At 41.1% G+C, this 27,035-nt stretch overlaps 1 protein-coding gene across 5 annotated transcripts; it reads left to right on the top strand.

Moving 5' to 3' along the window:
- The first annotated feature begins 1,030 nt into the window (after nt 1-1,030).
- Nucleotides 1,031-26,277, top strand: hipk1b (homeodomain interacting protein kinase 1b). 5 transcript variants are annotated; one of them, XM_056236650.1, is made up of 16 exons: nt 1,031-1,351; nt 7,427-8,066; nt 9,409-9,782; nt 9,945-10,068; nt 13,474-13,593; nt 13,716-13,802; nt 13,890-14,074; nt 14,173-14,510; nt 16,033-16,151; nt 16,416-16,550; nt 18,659-18,819; nt 20,397-20,549; nt 20,739-20,870; nt 21,524-21,735; nt 21,847-21,977; nt 25,333-26,277. In XM_056236650.1, the coding sequence occupies exons 2-16, from the start codon at nt 7,449-7,451 to the stop codon at nt 25,729-25,731; spliced, it is 3,288 nt and encodes a 1,095-aa protein (XP_056092625.1). In that variant the 5' UTR covers nt 1,031-1,351; nt 7,427-7,448; the 3' UTR covers nt 25,732-26,277. The 5 variants fall into 5 exon arrangements, with proteins under 5 accessions (XP_056092625.1, XP_056092624.1, XP_056092623.1 ...); XM_056236649.1 differs by having other exon boundaries at nt 7,378-8,066; nt 18,662-18,819; XM_056236648.1 differs by having other exon boundaries at nt 1,032-1,351; nt 7,378-8,066.
- Nucleotides 26,278-27,035: the final 758 nt, after the last annotated feature.

The raw sequence follows: 27,035 nt of genomic DNA, 5'->3' as shown, positions 1-27,035 counted from the left end.
TTCTTCAAAATATTTTCTTTTATGTTTCACAGAAAAGAGAAAGTCATATAGGTTTGGAACAACATGAAGGTGAGTAAATCATGACCATTTTCATTTTTGGGTGAACTATCCGTTTAAGTCATCAAACCTTTGGAAAGGTGGGTAACCGTATAGTCAGCCTTTTATGTTCTCTTGTTCGAGAGTGGCGTTTGTCGACATCTTATTTCCCTTGATGTAATTTTACTTTTTCTTCCATGCCCTGGATGTTTTGCTATGGTATGGATTTTAAACTCACAATGATGTCATCTGTGTCTAAAGCTAATTAAGTATTGTTATAGAGTTACAGAGGCTTAATACACAATTCTATACTAGTAAGTGTTTTAAAAGCAAAAGTGTTGAATAGGGGTTGAATAACTGTGACATAGCTGTGTTATAAAACAAAATGTTTATAACAAAAATGGGTTACACTTTATTTTAAGGTGCCCTTGTTACAGTGTAATGATATATGCAACTAATTAACAACATGTTTACTATAGGGTTTGGAGTAGGATTAGGATTTGGTTGAGGGTTAGTTGCATGTAATTATGCACAATTTACTAGTACATGTAACATATACATGTAACATATGTAACAAGGGCACTAAAATAAAGTGTTACCCAAAATGTTACATAACAAATTGGCATTAACGCTTGTAATATGCTTAACGTGTTATATATGTACTTTTTTTAACCACTCTGGATCTGGATTAGAAAAGTTTGAGCTTTTGAAAATTCTTAGTTGATCGCAAGTGTATTTGCCCTAATAGCCTAATGAATGTTAACTGCATTAATGGTAGGCTACGTTATAAAAAATAGCCTACATGGTTTTCTAATATCTTCCGTTATAGTTGACGTGAAATGGTCCGTGTACGTCAATGACGAGTTTTCAGTATACGGGAAACATGGTGAGCAGTGCCATGGTATTTTCCCATCATCAACAGTTGCACAATTGCTAATCTCAGTGCGTGTTATAAAACGTGTAAAGCCGTGTGCGCATGCGCAGTGCTGCGCCCGTGGACAGGAAGCCTGAGTCTGACTGAAGCAGCTGATAATCAGGCTTCGGATGTACCGGGAGCTCGACAGCCTCTTTCTGCCTGGGTTTTAATCCGTTTTATTTTTAGTACAAGGACAGAAATCGACGATTTCATGAGCAGTGGCACTGGTCACGATTCACGGTGACTGATGGAGCTGTATTTTTCTACCGATCGCTGTTTATTTTCGAGTTAACTGTTGGGCCGGAGGAGTAGCTCTGAAACAATGAAGGCCTAGAATCCAGATCCGAGGGATTTAAAGCTCTCGTCTGTTCCACACACCAGGATCAACGACGCGCTCAGGTATTAATATAACTTACCAACAAGCATCCATAATATACATATATATATATATCCTCAATGTCTTTAATGACACTAATGTAGACATAATGCGTCTGAACATGCTTTTGTTGAAGGGGATTGGATTTGTTGAACTCTGGTAATTTCCCCAATGATTTTTTTCATGTATTGTGAGTTATTGTGGCACTTTAATTTTAGTTTTGCATGTAATATGTTATATTGTAACACTACGATTGGTTGCTTGTCAGCCATCAGATGATACAATGTTGCGAACTTATAACGTCTGCAGATTCGAGGATCTCGGCAACAATGTCACTAAATTCAACGACTGCGATATTTAATGTTGACATATCAAGGAACAAGCTCAGTGCTTTTGAGTTAATTTAGTATTTTTTTCTTTCTTTTTTGTTGCTTCGCGACAATAGCGCAGTTTTCTCGAAAAGGGTGGAGTCGGTCGGTGGTTGTAAACGCATACATCGGTTTGGTTTCACTGTAAAACTCGTTTAATAGACAATTTGTGCAGCTCTTTGGTCATCTTTGATATTTCAGTTCTGTTTTGGTGTATTTTATTTGATTTAAATGTTTAGTTTCGACGCTCCTCTGCCTGCTCTGCTCTGTGTAAATGTGCTTGTGTGAATCAGGGGATTTCAGCCTTTACAGAGAGAAAGAGATAGACCCTCAATCCAAAGCCTTGGCAAGCCAGCTAACTAATAATTTAATAAAAATAATATTATTATTACTGTTGTTGTTTTTTGTCGTTGAAACCCCTGGATGTAGGGATTACACGGATATGGGATTAGACGTGGTTTACAATTTTCCTAATATTTTTTCAAGAAACAACATCTCTTTATAATTATTTGGCGCCTGTCACAGATTTTTCTTTTATATTTTTATTCACTCACCCCAAAACTACTTGCTTTGAGACAACAGCCTGGTACTGAATAAAAATATACATTAAACTTGAGAAAAAAGAAAGAATCATAAAGGAAATCCTGCACATTTAGGTTTCACATATGTCCCTACATATGAGTTTTCATATATTTATGAAATCTAAAATATTAACAACTTCACAGGCTCTGTTTTTTTGTAATTTGTGCATAATTTTTTTGTGCCTACCTACTGTCACATATTATAAAGAAATTGTTTGCAGTTTTTAGGTGTATCTTAAGTACGTCCCTGTAGTAACCAGCAACACCAGAAAAAGCAAAACAAAATATGACCACTCAATTTAATGTTAAAATATGGATATTTGATAATTGCCAGGGTTGTTGCAGTAAAATTCCAGTAGTCGGTACCAATACAAGTAAAATTTCATGGTTCTCTGTCTGTACCAATTTCGGTACCATAAAACTTGCAGCATAAAACTCTTTGAAAATAATAAAATTAAATGAGTTGAGTCCACAACTATAACGGCACATAGAAGCGATATTGTTGCAATAACTTTCAGAATATTTTTTTCCAGCTGATAAGAACATTGACAGCCATTCAGAATCCATAATGCTTGAGTTTTTAAAGCGTCAGACGTCAAAACTGCAGCGCTTCGAATACACAAAACAATATCTCAGGCATTTGGTAGCACTGGGGGGAAATTTATCATCATGTTAATTTAATCATAAGATTACTATTGTTTTGCATTAATAAGTGCAGTTACTAATAATATGACATGTTTGTGTATTGGAAATTTAACAGTAAATCACTCAGCTTGAATTGATTATGCAGATAAAATGTACTTTTATTAACCAAACATGCAAAAACTTAATTTTTATAGGGAAAAGTTATATATTCTACTCATATTAAATGTAGGTTATTGTTGCTGTATTGCAGTGGTTCTCGAACTTTTTTGGTTGCGACCCCCTTTAAACCTTTAAAAGTAATCTCGCCCCAACCCCACACACACCTCTGACTACCAAATAATTTCACCCAAAAAAAATTAAAATTGAAAAACATGCAATGAAAAACACCTGAAATAGTTTAACTTTGTAATGTCATCGAATCATATAGCAGTAAAAGAGAATAATAGATCAGAACTGTTTTGTGCGGCCGGTGCACGCTAAGTTTTTCTGTTAGAACGGTGTCGTGTTAGCGGCCCCAAGTTAATAACCAATGATCTTCGCAACGGAAGTGAATCAATCAAAACTTTAGCTGGACAATAACTTTATTCTAATGCTGTTGTAAAGCCTAAACAATCTGTTACGGTAATTTCTATTATAACTGTAAAGCTGCTTTGAAACAATCCATACTGTTAAAAGCACTTTATAAATGAAGGTGACTTGACTTAACTTTTAATTTAAATAAACAAAAACATTTTTTCAGTGATGCTTTGGATGAACAATATACAAAAGCGCTAATATAACAGCTTTTGACAGCGCCTTGCGAGCTTAGCTTGTTCATCTTCTCACCGGAACAATCACAGGAAAAGGTGCTTTTCTATGGCGAGCAACTTCTATGTTAGGCTTGTTCCAACGGTGACAAGTCAACGGTCTGAAGAAGAACGGTTAAGTGTAATTCCCGTTCGATGCCGCTTTATGAAGGCTGAGCGCTAACCGCTATTCACACAGTTGAACGCCATTGCAACGGCTGTTTTTCCCCCTGCGGATCTCCCGCGCCCCTCCTGCAGTATCCGTGCGCCCCACACTTTGAGAACCACTGCTCTATAGTATCATACTGAACTGGCCAACAGTTTCAGTAATTATAAACGGCGCGATTTTGCTTTCTGTGTAAAGTTTTTGTTTTTCATGAGACATAAAGGTGCAGTGTGAATTGCAACCAACAGAAGTTACGGTGGCCGACAGGAATGGATGTAGATTGCGAATATTGTTACTTGTTCATCATTGTGTCAGTGTTTTATTAGCTGACTTTAGCTAGCTTCCTTGCACGAAGAACAACATGGTAACGAAGCGCACTTGTCTGTTTAGGGCCACCGTAGAAACATGTCAGCGCATTATACCATAATATTGGTCCGAGCTGATAAACAGTAGTCTGCGCAGTGCAGCAACGAGTAGCGCAGTCTCGTTTCACTTTCATTTCGTTTGCCGTTTGATGTTTTAAATACGAGAAATCGAGAAAATTTGCTGTGTACTGAGGAGCATGAAAAACAAAACTTTTATCAAAATTATATATGGGTTATAAACGCATCAGTTCAGTTTACAATCCCTTCAGTTCAGCGCCTGCTGGTATAATCGAAAAAGCGGTCTACTACACTGCACAATGAATCTCTTAATTACATCGTGTTTACACTGTTTGTAGTAATGAAAGGATTTTAAACAGGTTTTGACTAACTTGAACCCTTCTGATTGGTCGTTGCGTTCACATGCTCAACCGGTGTCGGTATTAAGATGCGTTTTGGTCGATCGGATCACAAGTGGACGGCACTAAATACAGGTTTAAACAAGATCTAAAAAGTTGATCTTGTCCACTTTCGACCACTTTCAGAGGTAGTCGAAAACGCATTTGACCGGAATGCCTTCGTGGTGTAAACGCTCATGTGGGCGAATGTGTTCAAACAGCCACAAAAGACCGTCTACTCTCTGTCTACTGACCTAATGCGTAAACATTATGGGAAGCGGCTGGAGATCCAAGTTTGGTTTGAAGATTAAAAACGTACCAAGGCCTCACACTCGGTGTTCGGCGTGATCTTGCGGCTGTCAGAGCAGAAACGAAAGCTGCTGATGCTCTCCACCTGTTTTTCCGTCATCACCGACGCGTTCATATGTAAATTGTGCAAGCTTATTTTGTCTATTGGATCGAAAGATCTAGAAAAAAAACATGCATTTACTCGCCCATAGACCCTCTCCTTAAATTAATCGGGGCAGAAGTGGTCGTAAGTGGGGATAGAAGACGGATTTAAACACCTGGGGCCTCATTTATAAAACTTTGCGTAGGATTTGCGTCAGAAGTGGCGTACGGATGAAACATAGGACGTGCGTACGCACAGAAATATTCGGATTTATAAAACCGTGCGCACGCACATCCTACGCATTTTTCCCTTAATAAATCACAATCAATTCTAAATGTAGCGCAGCTTTTGCGGCTTCATGTCACGCCCATAGTTGCCCATAAATAGTCCGTGAAACGCCCATAAGTTAATATTTATCGATTGCGAAATCATGGCAAACATAGAGAGGAAATCAAAAAAACGTAACTTCACTCAATGTGAAGTAGAAGTTATCGTTGGCGAGGTGGAAAAGAGGAGAAAAATGTTGTTTGGAGGCCACAGTGTGGGCATTACTAATGCCAAAAAGGCACTTGAGTGGCAAAAGGTTGCAGACGCCGTATGCTGTAGCCTCACAACCTCGGACTGTGGCCGAAATAAAAAAGAAATGACAAGCTACAGATGTCGGTTATAATCTACTTGGAAATGGGAAATAGTTCAGCGCAAATGTAATTTCTTGCAGCTTTCTGAATGGTTGAGACATAAGTCATACGTTATTTTATCAAAAATAAAACAAACTAAAGGCATATGTATGAAATACCTGCATGAATAGGCCTACCATGATTCCGTAGCTGATGAAGACATTTTTACTATGAAAACAACTTTCCCCAGTGGACAAATAATACATCTATCTATTTATCTATCTATCTCTCCCTAATTATCTATCTATCTGACTGACTAGCTATCTAGCTATATCTGCTCCGCCAGACGGACACATTGGCGAGAATATCAGTTTTGTACATTATTTCGTTCTGTTTACCATCTTATTTATGAGGATGAATTGTATAACATGCCAATATTATTGCAGAACATATTTCACTTTTCTTTTTGCAAATATGTGTTAATTTGCATTTCTGTTGCAGATCGATCAAGCGGGTGTTCGTGTAGGCTGTTAATTGTAAGACTTGGTTTGTGAAGTCTCCGTGTTATTTATGAGAGGCAGTATTGCCATTTATTTTACACAACGGTCTACAGTTTCACACACTTTCACGTGTTTCTTCCATCTGCCGACGGTGTCGCCATTTCTCATTTCACCCGTTTTTGTGCGTACGCCTGGGTCAGAGCTTGCGTGAAGGACCGCACATTTTACCGCCAAGTTTGCTTTTTATAAATACCAATTATTGCGTAGAGAGCGGCGTACGCCTTCTTTTGTGCGTACGCAACGTTTATAAATGAGGCCCCAGGTGTAAACGGGTGTCTGCCTCGTCTGCTTTTGATACGATCAACCAAAAAGCATCCTAACACCAGGTGTAAACTGGGCCCTAGATGTGTCTATTTATAATAAAAATTTAACAGATTTTCTCTTGTGACTTCACTCGTGTTGATATCAGTGTTGCCATTTAAAGGGATAGTTCACCCAAAAATGAAAATTAAGTCATTAATTACTCACCCTCATGCTGTTCCAACCCCATAAGACTTTCGTTCATCTTCGGAACACCAATGAAGATATTTGTGATTAAATTTGAGAGCTGGATCACTCCTCCATAGGCTTCTTAAGGGATAGAAACTTGACGGGCCGGAAAGTCATTGAAGAAAATGTTTAAATAGTCCGAGTGACTACAGTGGCTCAACTATAAGTTTATCAAGCGAAGAGAATACTTTTTTTGCGGAAAAAAACAAACAAAAATAACGACTTTATTCGACTATTCCTTTTCTTCCTTGTGGGTTATCAGTTCTCGCATGCGTCGTGGAAATCTCTTGAACTCTCGTCTCAGGCCCACAGAGAAGGAAATGAATAGTCGAATAAAGTCGTTATTTTTGTTTGTTTTTTCCGCACAAAAAGTATTCTCGTCGCTTGATAAACTTAAGGTTGAGCCGCTGTCGTCACTCGGACTATTTTAACGATGTCTTTCATAACTTTTGGGCCGGCCAGTTTCGATCCCTTAAGAAGCCTATGGAGGAGTGATCCAGCTCTCAGATTTAATCAGAAATATCTTCATTTGTGTTCCAAAGATGAACGAAGGTCTTACGGGGTTGGAACAGCATGAGGGTGAGTAATTAATGACTTAATTTTTTATTTTTGGGTGAAGTATCCCTTTAAAAGTGCTTTTTGTTCTTTCTGTTTTCAACAATGTCAAATCTCATCTAATATTCGCAGGCATGGCTTCACAGCTGCAGCTTTTCTCCCCTCCATCTGTGTCTTCCAGTGCCTTCTGCAGGGTGAAAAAGATGAAGGTGGAGAGCTGTGCTTGGGATGCTTCCAATGAAGCGTATAGTTCTGTGGGCCAGTACAGCTTCAACCCCGCAGCGGGCCTCCCTTTCAGCACCTCCGGCCTGATCTTCCCCCCAGTGTCCCGGGGCCAGGTGGTGGTCCGTGCTGCAGACAGCACCGGGAGCCTCCCGCGTGGGTCCAGTCGCAGGACGTCCCACAACACCCATCACTCGGATTCCCACTCTTCCCGTGGGCACAGATACGGTGTGAAGAGGAAGAATGAGGAAGTGGAGACTTCCGGAGGAGGTGGAAGTGGTAGCGGCAGCGTTCAGATTCTGGAGGAGCTCTCGGCTCCTGCCTTCTCTGCTCGTACGGGGGGAACGGGAACCACCGCCCAGTCCATCCCGCACTCGGCCACCACCACCAAAAGCAGCAGCTCCACTGGGGAAGGGGACTACCAGCTGGTCCAACACGAGATCCTCTGCTCCGTCTCCAACAGCTACGAAGTTCTTGAGTTTCTCGGTCGGGGCACATTTGGGCAGGTGGCCAAGTGCTGGAAAAGGGGAACTAATGAGATTATGGCCATCAAAATCCTGAAGAACCATCCATCATATGCACGTCAGGGACAGATCGAGGTATGTTATGATAGTATCTGTGTTTCTGTAGTGGGTATTGTTTGCAATCTTGGGTTGTTAGCGCTTTTCAAGATTTCATTGTAGCCTAATTTTACTGCAAAGACCCTGGTAAGGGTGGGAACCACCAGAGGGCCCACGATGCAGTGCTATCACGATTCTTAAGCCACAATAAAATATTGTCATTTTAAACATTTTGCGGTTAAATGCCGAGTATCGCAATAAAAACTGTTAAATATCATGTATATTTCAAGTTCCAAGTCTGTACATTTCACATTTTTATATCCATCCCTTCCTTCCTCGTATTTTAGACTTTTTTTTTTTATATAGAAATTAATTGTTAAATAAGACAGTTTGCACATTTTAGTGTTTTTTTTTTTACAATACATATTGTTTTAAGCAGTTTTACAAAGAACAACCTTACCAACAGCATAATGAAAAAGTCAAAGGTGACTATACTTTACGCTGCTTTTTTAGTTGTGAAATGTATGGAAGCTTGTTTCCGCCATTGAATAAAAAAAATAATAATAATAATTGCAACTTTTTAACTCACAATTGCGAGATATGAAGTCAGAATTGTGAGAAATAAAGTCACAATTGCGAGATATAGTCGCAATTCTGAGAAATAAAGCCGCAATTGCGAGAAAAAAAGACAGAATTTAGGCTAGACTTTTTCTCACAATTCTGACTTTTTTTCTCACAATTGCGAGTTTACATCTCGCAATTCTGACTTTATAACACGTAATTGTGAGTTTATATCTCAAAATTCTGACATCTTTTCTCAGAATTGTGAGATATAAAGTCGCAATTGCGAGTTATCAGGCCAATTCTAAGGAAGAATAAAAGACTAACTTTTTTCCTCTCAGAATAGTTTATATCTCACAATTCTGACTTTACAACACGCAATTTCGACTTTATATCATGCATTTCTGACTTTATATCTCGCAATTTTATATCAATCAATTCTGACTTTATATCTCGCAATTCTGACTTTATATCTCGCAATTGTGAGAAATAAAGTCAGAATTGCGAGATAAAAAGTCTCAATTACCTTTTTAATTTTTCATTCTGTGGCGGAAACAAGCTTCCATAGAAATGTAATTACGTGCTGAATCATTTATATTTTTGATGTAGGCAGATGCATAAATGTCATTAACAGATTAAAAATGGTTATTTCCATTGTGAAATCGCCTAAATCAATAACGAAAACAATTCGATTTCAAATACTGGTATCAAAATTTAACATGCAATATATTGGATTTATTATTTTCTTAGCGCCCCCTTTTAAGTAATTTTTCCCCCTTTTATTAATTGTGGACACTTTTCGTCATTGATCCTCTTCTAGGTGAGCATTTTGAATCGCCTCAGTGCGGAGAACGCTGACGAGTTCAACTTTGTGCGCTCCTACGAGTGTTTCCAACACAAGGGCCACACTTGCTTGGTGTTTGAAATGCTGGAGCAGAACCTTTATGACTTCCTGAAGCACAGCAAGTTCAGCCCACTGCCTCTGAGGCACATCCGCCCCATCCTGCAGCAGGTGGCCACGGCCCTGATGAAGCTCAAGAGCCTGGGTCTCATCCACGCTGATCTGAAGCCTGAGAACATCATGCTGGTTGACCCCATCAGACAGCCCTACAGGGTAAAGGTGATCGACTTTGGATCAGCCAGTCACGTCTCCAAAGCCGTCTGCTCGACTTACCTCCAGTCACGTTACTACAGGTAAGAAGGGATTATCTGTAATCTGTAGATGTTTAATAATCAGGCATCCCTGTAGAAGAGATTACCTGATGGAATCCTAAATGATTGATCAAAGAGAAATACAGCCTATATGCATAGATTATGATATTAAAATGGTATTTTTTTTCCACTTTCTATTCACAGAGCCCCCGAGATCATCCTGGGTCTGCCATTCTGTGAAGCCATTGACATGTGGTCGCTGGGCTGTGTGATTGCAGAGCTCTTTCTGGGCTGGCCGCTGTATCCAGGAGCATCCGAATATGACCAGGTCACATATATTATGTTAATGGCAGTAGTGAAGTCACGCAGTCCGTGAGGGACAGATTGTTAACGGCGGGTCCTTGTGGCAATTACAGCATATCAGGCAGAAAATCCAAATGTTTGCCTATCATCCATCAACCTCAATTATGGCCAGTGTTTCCTCTAGGATTTTTTCCAGCCGTGGTGGCAGGCCCATTTCGCCAGGGGGAGGGGACCTGGCCCATGAGTGATATTCCCATTGGCCACGCCCCCTTATCCCAGGTGTTTAAACCTCCCCTAAGCTTTATAACATGAATGGCGCCAATAAGAGCGGCAAAGCGATTATGCACATCCCAAAACTTTATGGTGCTTTACAATGTTTTGTATGCCTTTAGTGGGGCTTAACAATAACACATACAATATCGGACCGAGAAGCTGCAGCCGTGGCGGGATGATTTTAGGTGTGGTGGCGCGCCACGGCAGAATGAATGTAGCGGAAACACTGTATGGCATATCGTTTAAACATGTTAACCTAGATAAATGTGTGCTATATGGCACATATGCAAGTGTTTGTGCGGAGTGTGGAAGAGTAGAAGGGTCATCTGATGCAAAATTCACTTTTATATGGTTTTTGCATATAAAACATTTTTTTTGTCACACGTCTTTGCAGTGTGTGGACACAACTACCATACAATGAAAAAAATCCATTCTCCCCTTTTTTTTTAATCCTCAGTCTAAACACTCTCAATAATCAGGCTGTTTGGATTTTCTGAGCACTATGATGTCATAATGCTCATGCTCCGCCCACGACCACTGACTGACTCTCCCGTATTAGCATATTTCTGCTCTCAGCCATTCAACACCCCCCATGGAAGAGAGAGGTGGGGTGAGCAGTTGCTCATTATCATTTAAAGAGACATGCACCGAAACGGGTCGCTGTGAACAGAGCTGTTTTTGAGGAGGTAAAAAGGGTGTCGTTTTACACAACCATAGAGGAATTTTAACCAAAGTATGTTACAAACTTTACATGAACACCAACTTGTGGAAAATGGGCATGCGATGACCCCTTTAAAGGGATACTCCACTTTTTTTGGAAATAGGCTCATTTTACAACTCCCCCAGAGGTAAACTGTTCAGTTTTACCGTTTTTGAATCCATTCAGCCGATCTTCGGTTCTGGTGGTACCACTTTTAGCATAGCTTAGCATACATCATTGTAGTGGACAAGACCATTAGCATTTCTCAAAAAAAAAATGACCAAAGAGTTGCGATATTTTTCCTATTTAAAACTTGACTCTTCTGTAGTTACATCGTGCATAAGACAGACGGAAAATGTAAAGTTGGGATTTTCTAGGCTGATATGGCTAGGTACTATACTCTCATTCCTGCGTAATAATCAAGAAACTTCACTGCCATACCATGAGTGCAGCACGCGTAATGATAGGACGCAGCGCCTGAAAATAGTCCCCAGCTCGGTAACTTCCAACGTGACCGGGACTAAGTTTGTCATATCATTACGCCTGCTGCACTCATGGTATGGCAGTGAAGTTTCTTGATTATTACGCAGGAATGAGAGTATAGTTCCTAGCCAAATCAGTCTAGAAAATCCCAACTTTACATTTTCCGTCGGTCTTAGTGCACGATGTAACTACAGAAGAGTCAAGTTTTAAATAGGAAAAATATCGCAACTCTTTGGTCATTTTTTTTTTGAGAAATGCTAATGGTCTTGTCCACTTCAATGATGTATGCTAAGCTATGCTAATAGTGGTACCGCCAGAACCGGAGATCGGCTGAATGGATTCAAAAACGGTAAAACTCAACAGTTTAACTCTGGGGGAGTAGTAAAATGATCCTATTTCCAAAAAAAGTGGAGTATCCCTTTAAGTATAGCGTGCTTACTGCATGAAGGCGCTAGCGCGATCACTTGCATTTTTTTTCTGATAACAGCGGAAACAACTTAAAAACTTTGACATTTTTGGTCATGCAGATAAGAGTAATAGATCATTCGAAATTGTAAAGGGTCGTCTTTTTTTTTGTGCAAACTCACAGTAACAACAAAACGTTGTGTTTTTGTAAAATAAAGAAAACAAACAGAATGAGCTTGTGACATCTTGTTCTCTGTGAACTAAAGCGTGTCACAAAAATGAACCGGCTCTAAGCGTATAGGCTACTTGACTCAGTATTGATTCAGCTCTGTTGTAAAGATCATCAATTTGTAAAGAATTTTTTCCAGAACTACTTTCTAGATGAAATAAACTATGCCATCGCCCAGCTCAGTTTGCATATAGTGCCATCAGCACAGTCAGATCAATAATATTGATGAATATTAAGTGTCCAAAACTAAGCTAGCCAGAGGCGACAGTGGCAAGGGACCCAAACTCCATCCGGTGACTGAATATAGAGAAATTTTTTTGGGGGAGAAACCAGGCTCCAAGGTGTGAATTCAGATCGGGACCGGTAGCATTAATATATTCATCCAGTTCCTTCTGCTTGAAGATCGATTCATCACGCCGGTATGGAGCCAAAGCTGGCCATAGGGTCTGTGTGGAGGACCTGTCTGTTCTCGTGGTCTTTGCTGAGGATCTGTGCTGATGTCTGTCGTGTCGGCGAGGGATTGTCTTGTAGACACGGTCTCTGCTGACATTCAGGGCTGCGTTTTGGTTGTCTAGGTGCAGGTCCACATCTGATCTGGATACGGACCGGATACGGCTGACTACGGTAACCTCAGGATAAGGATGAGACAGACAGACTAGTATTAGTGTAGATGTCATTCTTCTTGCGATGTTACAAGTACATTGGGTGTTATAGAAAGTGTCTTGGTTTCCGGTTGACCTAATTTATGCAGCCTAACAATCATTTAACTGATTTGAATAACAGAAATTGATCATGTGTTATGTGTATGCCAGGTTAAACTGACAAGAGTGTCTGCTTACTGAACGGGGCTAGGAAGACTATTCCAGGGTTTGGGTGCTAAATAGGAAAAGGATCTACCACCTGCAGTTGATTTTGATATTTCTAGGTATTTTCAATTGGCCAGAATTGGATGGACCATAAGAGCTCGCTTAAGTACTGAGGAGCTAAACCATTTGGTGTTTTGTAAGAAATTAGTAAGATTTTAAAATGTATGTGATGTTTTATAGGGAGCCAATGCAGTGTTGACAGAACTGGGCTAATATGGTCATACTTCCTGGTTCTAGTTAGAACTCTAGATGTATGGTTTATTAAAATTGCAGAGGTAAAATGTAAATTAAAATTATTGTGACAGATATGAAGGGGGAGGAGAATTCATACTTGTGTCGGGTTTTCATACATGCCTCGTGTTGCAAGAATTGAGATGTTCTTCAAGATGGCTTTTTTGATTGGTTTCTGGGTCCTTTGTTGAAATCTTCCCTAGTCTTTGTACTAGACTTGACCTTTCCTTTTTCCCTCTCCAGATTCGGTACATTTCTCAGACACAGGGATTGCCTCCGGAGTATCTTTTGAGTGCTGGCACAAAGACAAGCCGCTTCTTTAACAGAGGACCAGACTCCAGCTATCCCTTGTGGAGGTTAAAAGTCAGTACTCATCGTTAAGGTTTTTTATTTTTAGCGGGGTTTAAACAAAACTAACGCTGAATGACAGAACAGTTACTCTTTGGTGAATATTTTACTTGGCTGACACTTCTGTATTTTTCTAGACCCCATCTGAGCACGAGTCTGAAATGGGCATCAAGTCAAAAGAAGCGAGAAAATACATCTTCAATTGTTTAGATGACATGATGCAGGTAATTACAAATAGATCTCTAGGATGGAGCGCATCAATACTAGACGTGTAATACTAAATCTTGTTTTTTTTATTTATCGGTTTCCAGGTCAATCTGCCTACTCATTTAGAAGGGACGGACATGTTGGCGGAGAAGGCGGACCGACGGGAGTTGATCGACCTGCTGAAGAGGATGTTGAGACTGGACGCTGATAAAAGAATCACACCCACAAAAACCCTGGCACATCCGTTTGTGACCATGAGCCACTTGCTGAGCTTCCCACACAGCTCTCAGTATGTCCTTTTGAAGAAGACATGGAATTCTAGCTTTTGTTCATTTTGAGAGATATGTTTTTAATTGGTTCTCATATGATTATTTTTTTTTTTTGTAGTGTGAAGTCGTGCTTCCAGAACATGGATATTACAAAGAGAAGGAACAGTAGCTTTGACAGTGGAAAGGCCCTGTTTGCTGCAAACGCTGTTCCTGGAACTGCTGGAAACCTGACCGTGACCTTCAGCAGCCAGCTTAACCAGCACAGCCAGGTCCCGTCTGCTGCTGGAGCTGTTCCTCTCCTCAACTACCAGCCAGCCCTTTACCAGCAGGCTACCATAAACATCCCAGGCCTGGCCCAACCCAGCATCCCCATGCAGACCCGCCCCACACAGCTGTGTGCTCAGACTGAACCTTTCCAGCAAACCCTCATCGTCTGCCCCCCCACCACTATCCAAGGTGAGCTGGAGCAGGGTGCATTATGGGGGTCTAAGCCAGATTCTATGAAAAGCTTAGACAACTGACTTGTTGCCTCGCCGCCCTATCAGGCAATGACTTTGCAGGCAGCGTTTGCACACAAGTGCAGTTCTTTTATTTATAAAGCACATTTAAAACAGCCACCGGACTGACCAAAGTCCTGTACAAGCTCAAATAACTAAGGGTCGAAAAGAGAACAACTAAGAAACTACATTTACAAATTTGAAAACAAATAGTTCAAATAGACAAAATCAAAAATGAAAAAAGACAGAGGAGAGACATTAACAAGTTTTAAAAGCTAAGGAAAACTGATGATATAGAAACTGATATAGAAGGAGCTTCTCTAAGTTGTACTGGCAAGCTGTTCCACAATCTAGGCCCCACCACTATCTCCTCTGCGTTTTAGCCGAGTGCAAGGGACAGCAAGTAGATTTAGGTTGCCAGATCTTAGGTCTCGGGACGGGCAATATGAGTGTAGTAGTTCAGACTGATAATTTGGAGCAAGGTGATGCAAACATTTGTACACAAATAGGAGAATTTTATAGTCAATCCTAGATTGGACTGGGAGCCGATGGAGAGCTCGCAAAATGGGAGTGGCATGATCGAATTTACGTCTTTTCTTAAAGCAACACTATGAAACTTTTCAACCTTCATAATATATTTCCAAGACCCTTGTGATGGTACATCGACTCACAATAGGTTAAATGACACGTCTGCCATAGCCTGACGTGGTCTGTATTGCTTTTACTCGCACTATGTAACTTCGGGTTTCGGGTAGTAACCCGAGCACAAAAAGAACTACAAAACTCGACTGCTTTACGGCATACGTAACTTCCCCCACCACTTCCTCAAATTGTCTATGGCCAATGCAGACATCCCAAGTCTATAGCGTCTCCCTGATGCCCGCAAATTAGTTCAAATCTGCCGGAATCTAGAGCGCGCATGCGAGACAGAACATACTGCGCGCATAACATGCATAGCGCGAGCACGGCAGAGAGGGAGAGAGCGAGAGACCTTGCGAATGTGCCTCACGAAAGCTAGTTAACCCACCACCCCCCATCAACAATACAGTCACCAAGATATACCTCCCTGAAATGACTTCTTGCAGGTTGGGATGTCTGCCATTGTTGATTCCAAAGCCGGTGCTTGATAAACAGCGAGCGTGCGACAGTAGGCTGCGGTAGGCTAAATTATTTACGACAGCGGTAATGGACAATTCCGCTTCCAACCTGTAGGGTGACCGCTGAGGAAAAGTTCCTTGGTGTTGCTTTAAGAAATTTGCCCGCAACATTTTTAACCAATTGAAGACGAACGACCTGGGACTTCAGTACACCATTAGGTCTAACTAAAGCATTGTTTCATCATTTTCTCGTTGAATACCCTGTCTCAGTCACATTGCTTAGTTAAATGTTGCAAACAATTCATTTTTGGCTTTTTTATGGCATTTATTTTTATTTGTTGTAATGGTACTAAAATTTAAGATGCTCTTTTATTTTTCCCAAAGGCCTTCCATCCTCTAATAAAACCTCTAGCTATCCTGTCAGGATGGAGAATGGTGTTCCTGTTGTCCAGCAGAACCAGTCCACCCAACCCCTTCAGCTTCAACCCAGCATGCTGACACAGGTAAGACATGCAGCACATCGGTTCCTCTGTGTATAATAACTAACTCTGGCATAATATCTAACTGATGAAATGCAAATGAATCCAGTTGAGTTGGAGAGGAAGCGTCCGTTCTTAAAGTCTGCATGGACACCCCTTCTGCTGCTGGCAAGTGCCAGTAAATGGCACGTGAGATCACAGCCTTGTACCCTTGACCTGAGTCTGACCTTTTGTCTAATCTTTCCATGCTTTTTGCCCCTTTCCCTCCATGGTGCCCCTCCTCCGTAGGGCTCCTGCACGCCTCTGATGGTGGCCACACTGCACCCCCACACAGCGGGAGTGGCGTCCCAGTACCCGCTGCCCCTGGCACTGGGCTGTGGGGCAGGACGGCCTGCCCTACTGGAGCAGACAGCCGCAGTGCTGGTAAAGAGAGACCCACCCAGTGCTCTACCACTAACATCACTTCTCAATGCCCCTCTTTCCAAAATCCTCCTTAAATGCATCCTCCTTTCTTTCTGATCTTACTTTCTGGTCTCTGTGGGGTTTTTTTTTAACACTCTTTGATCTTACCTTTCTTTCATTGTTACTTGTGTGTGTATATATATTTTTTTCCCCCTCATTTTTCTGATCTCTCTTTGATCATTCTGGGCCTTTTCTGATCTCTTGTTGATCTTTACCGATCGCTTTGATCTTTTTTCTAATCTCTCTATTTTCCCGTCTTTCTTTGATCTTTTTTTCTGATCTCTTGTCTTTGATCTTTACGGATCCTCTGATCTCTTGTTGATCTTTATTTACCTGTTTTTCTGATCTCTCTTTGATCTTTTTTCTGATCTTTTTTTATTTTTATATTTTTTACTTTTTCCTCCTGATATCTGCATTTATTTCTAAACTGTTATTTTTCTTTCCAATTGCTCCTTTTTTCTGTATTTCTAATCTTACTTTCTGATCATTCTCCCTTTCTCTTCGCTCTGTCACTCCCGCATCATTCTTTCTCAGTGCAGGTCTGATACAGGCATGGGAGGCATGTGCTGACTCTTCTGTGCTTTGCTTGCAGCTTCTTGTTGTGTGAATTGTTCCCTTCTCTGACCCCCCACCCCTCCTTCCCCAGCCTCACTGTCTGTTTGGCCCTCCGTCTTCTCTCAGGGGAGGAGACTGACCTTGTCTACAGCTCAAAAACATTTGCAGCCATGTTCCTCTCCCTCTCATAGCCATGTCTGTCCGCAGGTACTCTAGTGCTGCCCGTACCAGCATGGCAGATCTTTTGGGCAGTTTTGCTCTGTGGAAACACTCATTGTTTTCCGACTATTTAACAGCCACGGTTCTTCCCAACAGGTTGCCGGATTACTGTCTTTCACCCCCATCTTAATTTTTTAATGCTTGTGTATCGTTGTTGCATGCTGTTCTTGTCTTGGCTTTTAAAATCATACGAAATGGCTGTGCTACATCTAAAGCTGCCTTATACTCCGGGAGAGAATTGCAGAATTTTTGTGCATTTATGGATTATTCCATTCGTTCGTTTATTTATTTATTGGGGTGTTCACTTTAATTGAGTGCAGTGATGTCACTGAGTTTCATCAGCATGTTAGATGAGGTTCTTCGCCATTCTAGCATGACACAAATGATGGATAAATTCAGAGTTAAATGGCCATATATGCATTAATGTCACTCATTGTGTGGTGAAAGCTTGGTCATAGCTGTTTTACCCTCTTTTCATTTGTCAGTAAAACTTGTTTAAAGGATTAGTTCACTTAAAAAAAAAACTTTTGCTGATAATTTACTCACCCCCATGTCATCCAAGATGTCCATGTCTTTCTTTCTTCAGTCGAAAAGAAATGAAGGTTTTTGATGAAAACATTCCAGGATTTTTCTCCGTATAATGGACTTCAATGGGACCCAAACGGTTCAAGGTCCAAATGACAGTTTCAGTGCAGCTTCAAAGGGCTTTAAACGACACCAGACGATGAATAAGGGTCTTATCTAGCGAAACGATTGGTCATTTCAAAAATAAATAAAAAAGTTAAAGTTTTATAAGCACAAATGCTCGCCTTCAACGAACAAAATGACTCAAAAAGATTTGTTCATTTTGATGAACGAGGTCGAACAGGAGAGTCACAGAACAGAGCAAGGCCAGCATTTGTGCTTATAAAACGTAAACTTTTTTATTTATTTTTGAAATGACCGATTGTTTCGCTAGATAAGACCATTATTCATCGTCTGGTGTCGTTTAAAGCCCTTTGAAGCTGCACTGAAACTGTCATTTGGACCTTGAAACGGTTGGGGTCCATTGAAGTCCATTATATGGAGAAAAATCCTGAAATGTTTTCATCAAAAACCTTCATTTCTTTTCGACTGAAGAAAGAAAGACATGGACATCTTGGATGACATGGGGGTGAGTAAATTATCAGCAAAGGTTTTTTTAAAAGTGAACTAATCCTTTAAGTTTGATTAAAAATCAGTGGTACACTATGACTTGTTCAAGTGTTTTTTTTAAGTGCCAGTGTCACTAAGGCCGATATTTTATGATCCTCCAGCAGGCCTGGCCGGCGGGTACCCAGCAGATCCTCATACCCTCTGCATGGCAGCAGGTTCCTGGCATGACCATCCACAACTCCAGCCACCAGCCCGTAGTGACCGAATCACCCCTGGAAGCCCTACTGTCCGAGAACTCTACACAGCAAACATCAAGTTGGAGGTAGAGCATCACAATAATAATGAATAAAGACCTACTGATGTCTACTGTAGCCATCAAAATAACACTTCAAAGATTGTATCAATTACCTAGTTACACCAGTAGGCGGCGACAAGTGAATAAAAAAAAATGTATTTGTCATTGAATCGTTCATTGAAGATATTTGTTCAAAAACAGATTCATACAGCAAGGAAACAAGTGAAATCTTTGAATCATTAATTACATTTTTTTTTTAATATTAATATTAAAGTGGCTGCAGTCAGAACATTTACGCTTTTCTTAATTTTCTCCCAGTTCAACGGCCGATAACACTTTATTTCGATACTCTGAGTTAGTTGACATGTAGTTGAAAAGTTACTGATAGTTTGTAGAATGTCTAAAGTGTACTATCGAAATAGTGTAACCCGACGGCCACATCCTTTCATGTATTTCAGGAACAGGAATTAATTTGTGTTCTAATTCAGATAGATCCGATAATCTGAATTGCAGTGCAAACTAACATCGCAGAGCCCATCAAATGTTATATATCGACAGATAAGATTAATATAAAGGTGTTTAAATGACCAAACATATTAATTTACACATATCTGAGAATCGTAATGTCAGATAGTTTGACATTAACAAGTTTGTGGATATTTTGTATGAAAAATAAAATCAGTCATACAGGTCTTATTGTGGCTGCGGTGTATCACGTGACAAGCATTTCACATTACCATGGAAGTAAGGCGATACGTTACCCTGGATGCCAGCCCGAACCCCGCCCACAACATTTTTTGGTCGGGAAGTTCGGTCTGGACTCGATCCATTGAGGAGTAATTATGATCGGTTCAGAAATGGTCGGGCCAATCAAATTGCCAGGGCGGGCTTTATACGATGATGGACAGATGATCTGCAGTTGCGTAATCATCACGTTATCAAAGAGCGCTTGGGTTGAACTGGTTTCCCTCAGAGATCACTGCAGCTGGAGAACTGAGATGTAGAGATTCCTCTATCGCGACTGTTGTAAAAGAAATCGACAGCGCATTCATTTTAAAAGACGAACCGAGAACTGCAATCAAGGCATTTGCCGATCGGAAAGATGTGTTTGCCGTCCTTCCTACGGGATTCGGCAAAAGTTTAATTTATCAGCTGGCTCCGATGGTCGCTAAGAAGAGGGAACGCAATGAAAGCCCTGAGGTCGCTGTGGTTTCTCCTTTGGTCGCGCTCATGGAGGACCAAGTAAAAGAAGCAACACTCATTATTTTACTACTTCTTCCAGCGTGTGTGCAGTTGAGTTCTGTTGACAACTATGCGTAGCTCAACATACGTCACTTACTGCGTTGCTCTGATTGGTTGTAGGTCTATCCAATTGAGTGCAAGTTTCTTTTTTTCCTGGTTCGGTTAAGATACGCCTCATAATCAAAGCCCTATGGAGCAGCATCAGACTCATTCTGACTAGAATATGAGTATGATGAAGTCAGGCTAGCGATACGTTCTAAAATAACGGTCTCCTTAAATTCACATTGGGGGCCCAGCTAGATTTAATAAAACATACATGCGCGTAAAAGGGTTAATGCTGATTGGTTGGTTGTGTCCTGCAGGGTGTCTCAGAGCGGTCAGCACAATGGCGTTGTCCAGCAGAACCCACACATCCTTGGCAGTCTCAATTCCACTCAATCCCTTAATCGAGGAACCTCGACGGTCACAAGGTCACAGAACAAGAGGAGCAGGATCTGTTGTGACACTGGCAGCAGGTATTGGGCCACTTACTTTTGACACTCGGATATTTCAAAAATAAAAACAGTAATTGTTTTTCTCATTTTGTTTGTAAAGCTTGTGCTATATTTAGAAGAAAAACGTGATTTGATAAACCATGCTTTATGTAGTGTAAGTGTCCCTGTATGTGGAGAGAATATACCGTCTGACCATTTGTGTGTTCACAGCAGTGCTCAGTCATACAGTGCTGTTCTCACTCAGCCCATCATCATCTCCGACACCCCGAGTCCTGCTGTCAGTGTCATCACCATACACAGCGACTCTGACGATGAGGACGAAAGGAAGTTCCACCCCGTTAGGTGAGGTCACTACCTGGCAATATACATACACAACCAGTTTAATGAGAAGCTTATACTCCCATTCACCAAGGACACGTTAAATTGATGGAGAGTTGATTGTAAAGACAAAATATTTATATTTCATATATAATTTGATTTGATTATTATTCTATTTTATTATTATAATATAACATTCTTTAATTATTAGAAATGTTTCTTGAGCAGCAAATAGGCATATTAGAATGATTTTTTTTTTTTGAAGGATCATGTGACTGAAGACTGGAGTAATTTAGCTTGGCCATAACAGGAATATATATACAATTTTAAAATGTATTATAATAGAAAACTTATTTAAAGATTGTTATTCACATTACTGTTTAAGTGTATTTTTGATCAAATAAATACAGCCTTGGTGAGCAGAAGGCTTCCCAACTCCAAGCCTTTGAATGGTACTGTATGCATTTAATACTGACAATGTCTTTCACAATCAAAATAGCTCAATCTAACTTAAGTAAACCACACTGAAGTGTTTGAATATTTTAGCAAATGTGATGAATGTTACCAGTAAGAATTTAGTGCTTGTTTTGCCACATTTAACCAAATGTGTAATCTATTTTATTCCTTTCATTCATGTGAAATCAATGGATTTTTAAAAATCTTTTTTTTTTTGTCAGCTGTGGCCCCAGCCACAGGACTAATGTGATCAGCTGTCTAACCGTTCATGATTCGGACTCTTCCACCGCCAGTCCTCTAACTCCCAAGCCCCAGAACAGTCATGTGGGGTTCCAGCCCTCACGCCTGTCCAAATCCATGGCAGTGGTGGCTCCGTCTGTGAAAGCGCAGCCTGTGGAAAGCTCAATATCCGCCAAAATCCCACTTGCTGTAGGCAAGTATCATCCTTTTTTTTAATTCAGTGTAGCTTGGTCAACAGCTATTTGGTGTACTTTTATAAAACAAATACTTTTTTTTTATTAACTACATTGGCTGTTTGTTTTAGGTCTTACCCAGAATTACTACATGAAGCCTAAGAGAGCCGCTGCCGCCACAAGGCAGCCGAGCAGCTCAGGAGAGAGAGTCACTGACCCCCAACAGGACCCCAGCAGATCTCAACCACTTAACCTCAGTCAGGTGACCACATCTGTCAATGCACAACACAGCAAGCACCGTTTTGAACACTGTATTTTTGTGTTGTGTATTTGTCCAGTATTGCCTGCAATTTTCTCCTCATGTATCTCTCCACTCACACAAATACCACTCCTGCCAAGCACCAAGCTGGCTTTATCCACCAGTTTGTCCATCCGCCTGTCGTTCCTGTCCGTCATATTGCCTCCCCAACAACCTGCAGCATAGAAGAGGGCACTAGCCACAGCCGACAGATAACATGCACAATACAAATATCAAGAGACCTGAGGCAAAAGAGGCACCTCTGCCCCCTTTTGTAGAGGGCATCCATATTTAGGGATCAGTCTTATTATCTAGTTACACACCCAGATACTTCTAGGACTGCACCACCTTAATGGCCTCCCCACGTATACAAACAGGCTGCAATTGACCCTTCGCTACGCCCCGCCCTCCCTAGTTACTGTTGCTACGCCTGTCAAGCTTTCGCGCCTGGCTCGTCTATTACAGTGTGTATGCACCGGTGTCAGACATTCCCAATGAGATGATTAGTCATTTTTGGCAAACATGTGAAATATCTGAGAGAGCAAGACAAAAGGGACTGCAGTATGCATTCGAGGGATATATCCACCAGGACATATGCAACCGATTAGAGAATAATTTCATAAAAATTTAAGCTAAAGCCTATAGTCCCAGCGCAAACAGCAACCGCCTCATACGCTGATCATTCACATAAGAAACACACAAATTGAGGAACAGTTCGTGCACAGCAGGGTAAGTGAAATGTCAAAATAATCTAATAATTATAAATCAAACAGTTTATCCAGATTTGTCCATAAATCTTGTGGAATAACACTAACACCGGGAGTTAGTGTAAAGTTAACGTTACTCAGTCAGGGGTAGTAGGCCGTCGATTAACAAAATGCTTAAATATATTTTAAAGTTTGTCAGTGAGCCTCCGTCTTGTCTTTAATCGTCTTATTTTACGTTAAAATATATGCATTATGAACAAAGAACCGTCATTATTTCCAACTTCCAAGCAATAGGTGTTTTTGTTAATCCTGTCGACGTAGTTGTGAACGGGGTCTCCCACACTGCTTGATTCACGCCCATTATTTCTCCCCTTGGCTTTTAGATTTTTCGGGAAGGAAAACAATTCCAAACTTTAGGATACCGGGTATCAGATTTGCACAATCCATACGCACACAACGCTCCTCGCTCGAAAGCTTGCCAGACCTCCCGCGCCTAGTTACGGTTGCTAAGACACGATTGGCCAGTTGCGGTTTTCGGGCGTGGCTTAGCAAAGGGTCAATTGTGTCCTAGATCTACAAAAGTCCACCACCTCCTTCTCGGTCTTTATGGAGTTCAGGAGGCAGTTCTTATTGCTCCAGTCACTGAAGGTGCCCTTCCTGTCCATCCCTGATACCCCCCACAATAGCTGTATCAGAATATTTCTGCATATGGCAGGACTCGAGTTGTGTTTAAAGTCTGATGTAAATGGAGTGAACAAGAATGGAGCTAAGACAGTCAGTTCCCTGTGGTGCCCCGAACGCTGCTCAACTCTGGCACATAATAAGGTCTAAGACCGACTGCGACCAAGAGCTCAATATCCTGACTGCAGATCCGCTCCTTTACTATAATATGACCAGGGTTACACTATCTGTTATTCAGAAACAAAATCAGACCCCACCTTTACTCTTCTTGCTGGCCTTTACATCTCTTCCTGTACCACAGAGAAGCCAGGTATGTCCACACTAGGGCTTTGACTCTGAACTTTGTTATTCAAATAAATACTGATATTCGAACAAATATTAGGCATCCTTTAATATTCGAACCTGTTATGGCCATTATTTTTTGCAAATGTGTTTGCTTGTGAACATTGTTTTCAATTCAGATTCCGTGGCTTTTTCACGGCTGGTGAAGTTGTGAATGGCGAGCTCATTAGAAAAGCTATCATTGGTCATCTGTGCTCCTGAAGGTGACGGAAGCGTCCTGGTTAGCGCCTATTTTGAATACCAAAACAATGGCTGCGCTAATGCCTACAACAACCACGCCTGATAAGAATAATCTTTTGATAAGAACAGTGGATAAAACCTGTCGAAAGCATTCTGCTTGTGTTTAATCCAGGGTCTGATTATTATTATTTTTTTTTTTATTATTTTTTTTTTAAACAGTCTTTCTTCTGAAAACATCATTGCCTGCATATTGACATTGACTGATACACTGCCCTCTGGTGGACAGAACATATACAGCTTAAGTTTGATACTAATATAGGTCTTACTGAAGACATTTAATGTTCAAAATATTAGAATATATTCTAATATTAATAAACAAACGAACTTCGAATATGATTTTTGTGCAAAAGTCAAAGCCCTAGTCCACACATGCATCGGGCGTGTTGTTGTTTAGCCAGGTCTCCAAAAAATGCTTAAGGCTACACTCACGGCACAGTCACGGTTCCTCACAAGAGCCTCCTGTTCGTTGTTGGGCAAAGAATTAACATTCCCAATAAGTATTGATGGCAGAAACGGCTTTTGTCTCCACTTCTTGGCTTTTCGTTTGTGTTAGCTTGGCCCCGGTTCTCCCACAGCTCAGCTGGTATCAGATGTTTAACCCCGCATCTTGAACTTTTCAGCCCCAGAAGATCACCCCGCATATACACCAATCTGACTGCCGCTCCACTCATAATAAAAAAAGAAAAAGCACACGAACGCAGACAAAAACTCATCCCAATTAGATATTACATCTAATCAACTTCATCGGTAGTCAAAGTATACGCAAACACTGTAAAAAACAGAAAGTGTCCGACTTGCCGACATCAAATCTCGCCGCTAAATGTATGGTAAAGTAGCCTGGGAAAACCCAGACAACTTCCGGCAAATTTAGATTTGCTCTGAAAGTTAGTCTGGCAAAGAGCTCATTCAAGCCCATTTCCAATCCGCCGAAATCGCGGCACCAATCAGAAGCGTTGGGGCGGGCTTTACACGATGACGACAGTGCTGGGATTTTGAAGCAGATTTTGTAGCCTACATTACAAAGATGGACGCCGCCGTCGAACATCACTCGTTCGAATCAGCTATCGCGTCTGTTTTAAGCCATTTGAACATTTCCTTTTAGTTAAAAACCGAGCAAAGAACAACACTCGGAGATGTGTCTCCGCCGCTCTGCATACGTCATCTCCTTCATCGCTCTGATTGGGTTTAGGTCTATCCGCGACGTCCGTTGGTGACGCCCCTCTGGAAATGATTTGTCTATGACGCTTTGCCAGAACATAACTCAGTTACAACTGAGAATGCTCTGGTTTTAACCAGGCGAATGGTAAAGAACATGTGCTTCAATTTCCTTTTTTTCCTCCTTTTTCCAGACCACTGTCTCATCCCAAGGACCATCCGGTGGCTCATCGTCCCTGCGCCGACAGCACACGTACCCACCGGCCTCCTCTCATTACTGTCTCCAGGAGGCGCCCTCGTTCACCAGCACCCCCAGCCTGTACACCTACCCCACTCCCGCATCCCACATGGAGCACCTGCTCGTCCAGGGCTCCTCCCCCTCCATTCATGCCCCGCCCACCAGTCACTATGCAGCCAGTCTTATCCCGAAGGACTCCATTGGAGGTGTGGTCCACAGACTCTCCGCCCACTACCAGCAACATTACCCCGCTCACCCTTATGTGACCACGAGCACCAGCACCACTAGAGGAAGCGGGGCGTACAACAGCTTTCAGCTCAGTCCCCGGAGGGTCCCTCAGTACCCCTACATATGAGACGCACAGACCACGTCTTACCTTTTTATGACCGACAGACCTGCCGTCAACTGCTGCAACTGTTTTTAGCTATCCTATTTATGTTTTAGAACGTTGTTAATATTTAGAAATATAATATTTGCATTTTGAGAAAGCCAGTGTCCTGGTGCCACGTGCACTGATGGACACCCTTATGCTTGAACATGGTGTTCGTTATGGACAAGCTGTAACTAGCACAGAAGTCCAATAACAGAACACTGGGTGTCTGTGTCTGGTGTCCAGTGTCTGGTTAGGTAAGTTTATTTTCTTAGCTCAAGGAACGCTGATGTGTTTTTAATTCGCAAGCAATAGCAGAATAATGCTGACATAAAGGAACGGGATCGTGATGGTGTAATATTGTCTGTTCAACTAAAATCCTTACACTAATCCTTGACTTGTTTTATACTCTATTTTGATTCTGTGTTGTGTTTTTGTTGTCGTAGGATCTCTTTGGGTTTTAAATTATGTTTGATTGTGAAGCTGACTGGTTCTAAACCAGTTTTATGGGAGGCCAACAAGTGGATGGAAGGAGAGAGAAAAAAAAATGTGCCCTGGTCGTATTATTTAAGTTAGCTCTTTATGTGATTCAAATCAGTCCTTGTAGAATCAGTGTATTGTTGTGAGGAATATAAATGAATAAGGAGTAACATCAACTTCCTGTTTTTATTACGCTCAAATTCTTTAATCATGTCAGTGCTCATGAATTCTCCATGGAGAAATTAGTGTTAGGATATTTAGCTGAAGAGATGGGATGTCAAAGCCAATGAAAATTGGAAACCATAATCACGCACCAACAAGTGGTTTTTTTGACATTGTGTTTGTTTTTTTTGTTTGTTTTTTTGCAGCATTTATGAGTAGTCTGCTTTTAAAACTAGAGTACACCAAAAATGTTGCTGACCCTTGACCTCTGTTTGTGGTCTTAGTGACGGACAGCTAATGTGATATTTGAAATTCTGCTCAAAGTGACACTGTGACTGACCTCTATGGTCCTCCTTGTTCTGGTCTCAATAACATGACGTGCCTTGACATTCTCTCGAACATGTTTGGCTGTGTTTTTGAGTTCAGAGAACATTTAGCATCAACCAAGAAAGTACTGTACACATTTTGTAATGTCAAACAATGACAGAAAAAAAAAACACCTCCATTGTAATGCCATCAAATAAACAAACATCAATTCAATTTTATCTGGTTGCATTTTTAAGCTTTTAATTTTAGTGTTTGTTTTCTGGGAACTTTTTTTCAGTTGTTAGCTTGTGTAATGCCTATATCTTGTTAGATTAGGGTAC

The sequence above is a fragment of the Rhinichthys klamathensis genome, unplaced genomic scaffold (genome assembly GCF_029890125.1).
Source record: "Rhinichthys klamathensis goyatoka isolate OS25496 unplaced genomic scaffold, OSU_Roscu_1.1 h1tg000461l_1, whole genome shotgun sequence".
In the NCBI taxonomy this organism is placed as follows: Eukaryota; Metazoa; Chordata; class Actinopteri; order Cypriniformes; family Leuciscidae; genus Rhinichthys; species Rhinichthys klamathensis.
This window is presented reverse-complemented; position numbering and strand designations above follow the sequence as displayed.